The sequence below is a fragment of the Stigmatopora nigra genome, chromosome 5 (assembly GCF_051989575.1).
Source record: "Stigmatopora nigra isolate UIUO_SnigA chromosome 5, RoL_Snig_1.1, whole genome shotgun sequence".
Lineage (NCBI taxonomy): Eukaryota > Metazoa > Chordata > Actinopteri > Syngnathiformes > Syngnathidae > Stigmatopora > Stigmatopora nigra.
The window spans coordinates 16,372,852-16,383,311 of NC_135512.1; the positions used below are offsets into that span (position 1 = coordinate 16,372,852).

A 10,460-nucleotide genomic window follows, 5' to 3' on the forward strand; every position below is an offset into this window, starting at 1 on the left:
CGCCAATAATACGCAACTTATTGATCATTTTGATATTATATATTTAGATATATTAAATGCTCTGACATTTACAAAGTCTCTCTCTTGAATATAATTTTGAGAGTGAGCGAATCAGGCTACGAATAACATGTACACACACGCCAATAGTATACAACTTATTGATAATTTTGATATTAGATATGTAGATATTAATGCGGATATATTGGCAATGCAATTACAAACTCATTCTCTCTCTCTCATGATTATAATTTTAAGAGCGAGAGATTACCTGGTTGATCATTTTCCAACAGTAAACTATATCTCTCTCTCAGTTTTCAATATAAACCAATGCTGGTTACTTATACAAGCCTTAAACATACAAATGCACTTATATAAACCTTAGATATACTTATATAGGCCTTAAACATAAATTATAATACAAAATATAGCACAGAATCAACTTCAATTTGAACAATTTCAATTTATGAACAATTTCCACTTATGAACAAGCACTCGGAACGTAACTCGTTTGTAAGTAGGGTAGCGTCTGTAATTGCAATTGGAGGAGCTATAGAGCATGCTGTGCGCACGTCACGTGAATGCTGAAAGAAGCTAAAGATAAACTAAAGACAGGAGAACTGAAAAGAGAAACACGACAGAAATTTGGGTTGGCTTTGCTGAATGTAGTGAATGTGTGGCTTTGCTTTCATACTAGAGCAGGGGTGTCAAACTACCTTTGGTCTGCGGGCTGAATTCAGCTTAATTTGAGATCAAGCGGGCCGGACCAGTAAACTCATTGCAAAATTACATAGAACTAACAATAAGCCCACTTTTTTCCTTTGTATTAGTCACTCATACTAATAATTAGTGCAAAGAATGAGTAAATTATCAAAATGTTTATTAACAGAATTTTCCTTTTACATTATGAACAATATATTATGAACAAGAGAATAACATTATAACATAAATGAATGTCAATTCATGTTGTCTGCACGTACTAAAACACTGCGCCTCTAGCGGATAATACAAAACTACAAATTTTAAAGAAAATTAATATTTTTTATACAATGCAGTTTTCCAGACGGGCCGGATCCGACCCGCCCGCCGCATGTTTGACACCCCTGTACTAGAGCAAAAAGACTGGCACCTCGACGCCGAGCAGGCATTTAAACAGTTGAAATCACCAAACATCTATATTGTCACCTAAAAGATGTTTACAACACCTCCAGAGACGCAGCTAATCCCGAGTTAGTCCACCGTTTCCAAAGGGGAATTTGGCAAACACCCCCCCAAAAATTGCCCGAATATTTTCCCATCATCCTCTCCTCCTCTTTGGCCATCCTGTAAATCCTTTTTTTGAGAGACACTGGAAATGTGAAAGGTGTCCAGAATCTCCTCTTTTGTGGCATCTGTCTACTATTAAAAAGATGCACTTTTACGTAAACACAAGACAAACTGTCATATTGTAACGGTCTTGTTTAATTTAGATTTCTTTACAAAAGAAACGCTTTAATCTGTTATCATAAATCACCACTTGTCCTTCCGATTTGGGTCGGGAGTCTGGAGTTCTCACAAATATTAAATTTTGGGTTTGCAAATTCAGTTAAATAATCAGGCCGGGCCGAAAAATAATACCGCGGGCCAGGCCGGGCCAAAAATTAATATCCGCGGGCCAGGCCAGGCCGGGCCAACAATTTGTATCCGCGGGCCAAGCCATCATATCCCGGTGTTAAATCAACGTGGATTCTTCTGTTGCAGCATTACTGACTGTAGTGTGACCTAGAACCACCTCCTGGAAATGGTCGCTTTGGTGTGGCAAACTCCACCTAAAGCTCTATTTGTGGCCTTCTAAAGCCCACTTTCCCTTGCTGATGTGCTTTTTTTTTTTGGACGTGCACGTACATCAAAGTCCCAATGTGAATAACCACAATGAAAACCCTGACTTATCAATTTAAAAAAAAATCTCAAGCCATCAGCGGCACACACTCTCCTTCTCTTGACAACAATGAATAGACTACAGCAGCGCTTCTTAAATGTGAGGTTTCAATGCCGACTGCTTAGCTTGGCATTTACAGGCCGAGCTCCTGCTTATTGGATAAAAAAATCTACTAATGACTCAGTGCACCTAAAGTCTAAATTCCTTGATATGATTTCGTTTCATTTTATCCTCACCGGCAGATTCTCTAACAGTGAAGGGAGGGGGTGCATATTTCACAAGCAGCTTGGATTGAAAGTTAAGCTTGACAGCAGGGCAAGGTTTCCTGTTCATATCAGACAATTTATATTTACTGCCATATTTTGACCACTGATAGGTCCTTTATTCAGATGCGCACACATTTCATTTGAGGATTGATGCAAGTTCACGGGACACTATAGGGGTTGCGGACGCTGCAGAAAAAACAAAAGAGTTCAGGTGCAGCTGTGTACCCGTTGAAGACTTCCTCCCCTGGTGCTTATCTCCGGTATCGACCCCTAACCCACGCTCCTCGCCAGGTTGGAGACGCACGCGGTGGGGTTTAACGACGTCGATCCTTGCAGATGAGTCGGAATGCAATTTGGAAATAATTGCGAATGAAAATCCTGGAGACCACCGCCGGGACCATCCAATCATATTCAACCCGCACACGGCCACAGTTCTGCCTCCTCACTGACACGCGGAAATGCAAATTGATTTTTAGCAGAGGGGAGTGCGGCCTTAAATCGATCACTGATTGATAGATTGGATGGCTTCACAGCAATCCTCGGGGAAAACCCAAAGAGCCTCAGTCGATAAAATGGAAGTCCCCATGATAAAGTTAATAAATAGTTCCTGTTTGTGTTCATATCATAATCTCCACCAGTTTTGATTAACACGTACCATTTTAATTATATCTTTTATTGCAGCGTTTCCACCATTTTCAATTTATTAGGTACACCAACATACCTTTTATATAAATTGAGGTTGAGGTTGACACCAAGCCATTACCAGCCTGACCCACCCTTCAAAATGTCCATTACAATAATTAAAAACACCTTTCGCAGATTCAACAAAAAAATTAAAACATTATCACCCTTGTGATTTTCTACTATATATATATATATATATATATATATATATATATATATATATATATATATATATATATATATATATATATATATATATATATATATATATATATATATATATATATATATATATATATATATATATATATATATATATATATATATATATATATATATATATATATATATATATATATATATATATATATATATATATATATATATATATATATATATATATATATATATATATATATATATATATATATATATATATATATATATATATATATATATATATATATATATATATATATATATTCTCTCTCTCTCTCTATATATATATATATATATATATACATACATACATACATACATACATACATACATACATACATACATACATACATACATACATACATACATACATACATACATACATACATACATACACACATACATACATACATACATACATACATACACACTCGTACACACACGTACACTCACGTACACACACGTACACATACATATAAATAAAATCTGCAGGGCGGACTGTAGTGTGCACTAGTGACTAGAGTATTATAGGCCAAATCCGCCAATTCATATTTAGTCGCAATTTGTTTTGTGAAGTTTTATTTTATTTTATCTGTTCCTTACTCACCCGGAATAGGGTCCAGCACCCCCTGCGCCCCTTGTGAGGATAAGGGGTTCATAACATAAATGAATACATTGATTGTTTGCAGCCGTGGTATATATTTTTTTCCAATTCCAACTCTGTCTTTTTGCCTGTCGAGCACCTGCTCTGTCACTAGAGGGGGGGATCTGCTGCACCTGTTCCTCTAGTACAGGCATGTCCAAAGTCCGGCCCGCGGGCCAAATAAGGCCCGAGGACAAATTTTGACCGGCCCACGGCCTCTATCATGAAATCAATAATACACGGCCCGCCAGCACTGTTGACCACAGTATAAAATAAATGTGTACAAAAAGCTATTTTTCACTTCACCAGAAGATGGCAGTAGCCCTGTGGCCGCACTCTGGCCGCCGTGACCCTTGCGTCATTGTTTCAGCCCAGCCCATTTCTAACATGTAAACAAAAAAAGGAAAGTTGACCGGGAGGGCCGCCGCATCCAGGAGAAGTGGAAATTTGAGTATTTTTTCACTGAAATACGAAACAACTGGGTCTGCCTAATTTGCCAAGAGACTGTGGCTGTTTTCAAGGAATTCAACATTAAGAGGCACTACCAGACGAAACATGCTAGCTACGACAAGCTAACTGGGAACGAACGCGGTGAAAAAGTGAAGCAACTGGAAGCTGTTTTAACGGCACAGCAAAGCTTTTTCACAAGAGCCCGTGAGTCAAATGAAAATGCCACAAAGGCAAGCTACGAAGTGGCAACGCTAATTGCAAAGCACTGCAAACCTTTCAGTGACGGTGAATTTATTAAAGACTGTGTAATGAAAATGGTTGAGAAAATTTGTCCCGCGAAGAAGCAAGAGTTTGCCAATATTTGCCTGGCTCGTAATACTGTGGCACGGAGAATTGAAGACGTTTCATTAGATATTAAGAGACAGTTAGAGGCAAAAGGAACTGAGTTTGACTTTTTCTCGTTAGCGTGCAAAGAAGACCTGGACTACATACTGCAGTAAAGATCCCAGTATCACCCTTCACATTAGTACAGGCAAGATATTTGTTAAGTCCTCTGAGTTGAATAAATTCTTAAATCTCAGTTCATTATTTTTTTTGTGATGGTCAAAATCACAGTTTGAATATGCAGTGATCATTGTTTTGTTTTCAGCACTGTTCCTACAGTGAGCATATAATAGTGAATAATATGTGATGTTTCACATGAACTTAGATATCCTTGATAGTTTTCTTATTTTTTTGTGGTTTGTGATTTCGGTAAAAACCTAAATGTAAAAAAAATGTAAAAGTATGCCATTTGTAATTAAAAAAAATCCCAAAAAGTTAATTTGCATTTAATGTTAATGGTTCAAAGAATGTCAGGCTAAAAGTCGGCCCGCACACATTTTCACCTTACCAAATCTGGCCCTCTTTGCAAAAAGTTTGGACACCCCTGCTCTAGTAGGTCTAACCACTCTCTCTTTCCAACTCGCCCATCCATTCACTCGGTTCTTTTCGGTACTGCTCGGTCAAAGCCCGTCAGAGGAAATCTGCTTCGCGATTGGCCGATGCAAATCATCGCATCTAGTCCCCTCCCATTGGCCCGTCACACCTCTCGTGTGAGAGGACCACCCTGCCTTTATAAGTGCACATTGCTTTACAGCTCCTCAGAGTGTCAGTGTATCTTGGCACCGTGAAAAACATTAAAAATAATTTACGGAGCCGCTAGCAGGAAAACAAACAAAGTGGAATTTATCAGGCTTCGCATTACTGAATGCAAAGCTGAGTGTCTCAGTAGGAAATAATTTGTTGATAGAACGTTGCATGCATGAATTATTGAAGTGAGAAGCAATGGACCGATTCTCCTATCCCGTCAAGCAGGAACTCTGAACACCATATTCAAGGCAAACTTCGACCATATCTGTTTATTTAATTCATGGGGTCCTTTTGGCACGGGCAATGATTTAATCGTAAGGAACTACACCTTCTTGATTTCGGCATCCTCATAATGCAAACAGCATTTGTCGACGACGGATTTCTGACAAGTAGATGAAGCGAAGGATCACGAAGACTGTAATTCACAAACGAGCAAGTGGTGTTGGGGGGTGAAGCAAGGACAAGACAGCTTGGGGTTTCCAAATTCACCGGCTTCGAGTTTCATCCATCGGAGGGCGGGTTGGGCTGCCCCTGGCACTCGTGCGCATTTGACCGCGGATAAGTTGTCAACAAGAAGAGAGAGCAGATGCAAACTGGCAGGTGGTCAAGTTAATTTACATGCACAGGCACGTATATTCACGCCACTATATATAGAAGTTGGGTGAGGAGCGAGAAGCCTTAACAAGTTTCTCCACCCATCATCCACCAGCCGGTCTTCGCTTTATATATCCAGTAAATTGATTTGCCCGCCGTCGTTTTGGCTACGAAGACGGGAGCCGTCGCATGGACTGACATGGCCACAGACCTCGCCATGAGCGCAGAGCTACCGAACAGCCCGCTGGCTATTGGGTACGTGAATGACTTTGATTTGCTGAAGTTTGAGGTGAAAAAGGAGCCCCCCGAGGCAGAACGCTACTGCCACCGCCTCCCGTCTGGCTCGCTTTCCTCGACCCCCATCAGCACGCCCTGCTCCTCCGTGCCTTCTTCGCCGAGCTTTTGTGCTCCGAGCCCAGGCGGGCAGCCCAACCAGAGTCTCTCGAGCGGGGTCACCAGCAGCAGCGGGAGCAACAATCACAACAACGGTGGGAAGCCTCCGCTGGAGGATCTCTACTGGATCCCAAGTTACCAGCATCACATCAACCCCGAGGCGCTCAATTTGACACCGGAGGACGCGGTGGAGGCCCTCATTGGGAACGCGCATCACAATCACCAACACCATCACCAAGCCTACGAGGGCTTCCGCGGTCCGCAGTATTCGGGGGAAGACCTGTCGACGACCTCGGCGGCTCACCACCACCACCACCACCATCACCAACCCCACCACCACCACCACCACCACATCCACGGCCACCACGTCCGACTGGAAGAGCGCTTTTCGGACGAGCAACTCGTCAGTATGACCGTGCGAGAGCTCAACCGGCAACTGCGTGGTTTCAGCAAGGAGGAAGTGATCCGGCTCAAGCAGAAAAGGCGCACACTGAAGAACCGAGGGTACGCGCAGTCGTGCCGCTTCAAGCGAGTACAGCAAAGACACATGTTGGAAACCGAGAAATGCACCCTCCAGAATCAGGTAGAGCAGCTCAAGCAGGATGTGGCTCGACTCGCCAAGGAAAGGGATCTTTACAAAGAGAAGTACGAAAAGCTGGCCAGCCGGAGCTACAGTGCCGGCGGACCTCCGAACTCGAGAGATCCATCCGCGAAACAGGCCGACTTCTTCATGTGAGGGATTCGTTTAATTTCTATGATAAATATAGACACCCGCTGTCGATCGAAACTAGACTTGTCAAATCTATTGCATTGCGTCGGTTTAATTTTATTGACAAGAAAAATAAATCCCTGCGACTAATAGACATGCATTCTTAAGTAACCTTTGAGTGACGGTAGTGTCTTGAAACATAATTCTGCGCTCATATGGGATCTCGTCAAAGTGATATTTTGCATTGCTTTAAGAGTAAAATTCTGGTCGTGAGTCAATCACTCAAGAATGAAGAGGAAGAAAATGTAGCCGAAACAAAGGAACAATTTTCAATGTTTGAAGTATAGTTCTCCATATTGACACCCAGCATGCCGGACATGTATGGTAAGCCCTCCTGTTCTCCTGACTATTCTTTTACGTGTATGGTCAGCATGTTTCTGTCCTGCTTTTATGTAAGGCCTGGGTATATAAGATGCCAACACATTCTCATCCACGTAATACCCGAGGAGTTCAACTACAAAAACACATGAAATGTGAGAAAAAAAGGCTCCCTATTGAATGATTTGCTGAGCCGGGTTTTAGACTGTATTTATTTCCAACTGTACATACAATGTAGCCCAGGAGTAATGCGTTTTCCACATTCTTCATTTTTAAAAACAAAATTCGTTTGTTACTGGAATTGTTCAAACATGTATTAGTAATATTTATCTGTATGTTGCAGCATGTAAATCGTCTCTAATTTGGATTGTGCTCCACACAGGTGACATATCATAGCCCTCTAATACTGCAGCATTTTTTTAAACTTGCAACTTCATGCTTTTTTTCGGTAACAAGGCCATGTTTTAAATTCACGAGATAACGTGTGTAATTCCAATGGCTGCTTTTGCTACTAAAATTATGTGCATCAATGTGATTGAAATTTAGATTATATTTTGGAAAACGAAAAATGTGCATTCTACTGATTTATCTTGCAATCTTCATGGTTGTATTCTCACGTTTAGCTGTCAGCTCATCGTTAGGGCATTTTCTGCCAGTTTAAGATTTCATCTCGGAGTAGATAAATATATTTTTTTTACTTCGCAAAAAGTTTTTCAGCTGCCTTCATACGTGCAATATTATTGCAGTAGTGTTTGGTGGCTCAGCCGATTTACTGCAAAGATGCAGGGGTTTATGTCAGAAAATCACTGTTTTTATTTATTTTTTAAATTGAAGTTAGACGCGAACAAATTATTATTACAATATTATATTTCTATTTTCATTTGTATTTTTCGTTACTTAATTTTTAATACTTAAAAAGCACCAACAATACAATATTGCAATAAGGTCAGTAGTCACAGTCTTAATCTGAGTCAATATAACAGTTTGATCATCATCATTATTTTGAAGATTGATGGTAAAATCAACAAACGCAAAATTCTCCATAGTGCTAAAAATGTACATCTGTAAATATTCTATATTCATTCATTCAATAAACATGTACTACTATCAAACCAAAAGCAGGTACCGTTGTTGAGAATTTTGTTTTCATAATGTTTAATAAACAGACTTGTTCCAATCCTGTCAAACTGTTGCGTCATTATTTCTGCAAACGATATAATAACTATAGTTCAAATTTAAATTCTATTTGATTAGATTGGACAGTTTTTGTCCAAATTAATAATTGTATTACATTTTTATTTTTTATTTTACTTCTACTTCTACTTCTACTTCTTTTTCTTTTTCTTCTTCTCCTTCTCCTCCTTCTCCTCCTTCTCCTCCTTCTCCCCCTTCTCCCCCATCTCCCCTTCTCCTCCTTCTCCTTCTCCTATTATTACCATTATTATTATCATCATTATTATCATCATCATTATTATCATCATTATCATCCTTATCATTATCATTGTCATTAATCATTATCCCCTAATTTGTCAACGTCATATCAAGTCCCTTTCAAAATCCTTAATTGTTCCGTTCCTACTTTCTGAGGACACAGCTAAAATTGTTAGCAGTGTGACAGCCATGAGCCAATCACAAGCAATCCTAAAAGGGATGCCTATTATTGTGGAGCGTGTGTGTCTGTATTTGTAAGACATGCATAGTTGTAAATCAGTGTAATTGACTAAATTCATCTATAGAAACGGGCATTGTGCCTGATTTTGTCTGGAGAATTCACCACAGTCACCGTCTTTTTGGCCCTGCATTCCTACACGCCCACGCAAGCACACACATACGTACACACACGCAGACACACGCGCACGCACACACGCGCGCACACACACACGCGCACACACACTCATGCACGCACACACGTACACATATGCACACACGCACACTCACACACATGCACGCACACACGCAGACGCAACACGTGCACACGCATACACGCGTGCACACGCACGCACACGCTCGCGCCATCATTCAAAGTTGTCTTTTTTTATACCAAATTAAAATGAGTCTGTAATGTAACACAGAAAAGCAGTATTTTACTACATATTTAACATAAATCAGCGTTAAAGGCTTCATTCCAATTACCTCATATTTATTTGTTCCAATCAATGATGGGATACTGGTACATTTGGTAGATGTGTGAGCTGCATGAGTTCATTTTCCATTTGGTGATGTTAAAAAGGTTGTTTGTTTCTTTGAGTGACCAGTCCACACATCTGGAGTCAACTGTGATAGGCTGTAGTTCAGGGGTATCAAACTCAGTTTGGCTTGCGGGCCACATTAATGACAACAAGATCTCATGTGGGCCAGTTGCGTTAATTTTTGGCCCAAAAGGTTAACTTACTTGCCGCCATTGACGCCGCTGGATGTCCAACGAAAAAATGCGTCAAAATGGATTGAGCGTCAACAGCACTGAAAGAGGAGCATGTCATGTTTTGTTAGTTTTGGGTGGTGTGTGCGTGTGTATGTGCGTGTATGTGTGTGTGTGTGTGTGTGCGTGTGTGTGTCTGTGCGTGTGTCTTCTTGTGTCCCTCTGGGGTTCCCTTCCTCTTGTAACCAGCCGCTCATGATTTGGTAATCAGCCATTGTGTGTCTGTTCAATCCCTGTATGTTTCTGAGTTATTGTCGGATCGTTTGCCTTGTTTCCTTCATACCGAGTTACCATGCCAAGTTCCATTTTACTCGTTTCCCCGTGTCTTCCCGTCAGTCTGACCTCACTGGGTCTCCTTATTTCTTTCTTTCTTATTTATCGATTATTTATTTGTCTTTTTGTTGTTGTTACAGTGGTACTTTGTGATACAAGCTTAATGTGTTCTGGGACTGAGCTCGTAGGTCGATATACTTGTATCTCTAATCAACATTTCTCATAGAATGAACTAAAAACAAATGTATTCGTTCCAACGCTCTGAGAAAAACACACCAAAAAACAGAATATTGGAATGGAAAATTAGTTATATTTGTTCTACCGTATTTTTCCGACTATAAGGCGCACTTAAAAGTCTTAAATTTTCTCCAAAATAGACAGTGCGC

General features: G+C 40.3%; 1 protein-coding gene across 1 annotated transcript; it reads left to right on the forward strand.

Annotated features, from left to right (window-relative positions):
- Positions 1–5,331: 5,331 nt before the first annotated feature.
- mafaa (MAF bZIP transcription factor Aa) lies at positions 5,332–8,545 on the forward strand. Its single transcript, XM_077717046.1, has one exon. The coding sequence runs from the start codon at positions 6,102–6,104 to the stop codon at positions 7,029–7,031; it is 930 nt and encodes a 309-aa protein (XP_077573172.1). The 5' UTR covers positions 5,332–6,101; the 3' UTR covers positions 7,032–8,545.
- Positions 8,546–10,460: the final 1,915 nt, after the last annotated feature.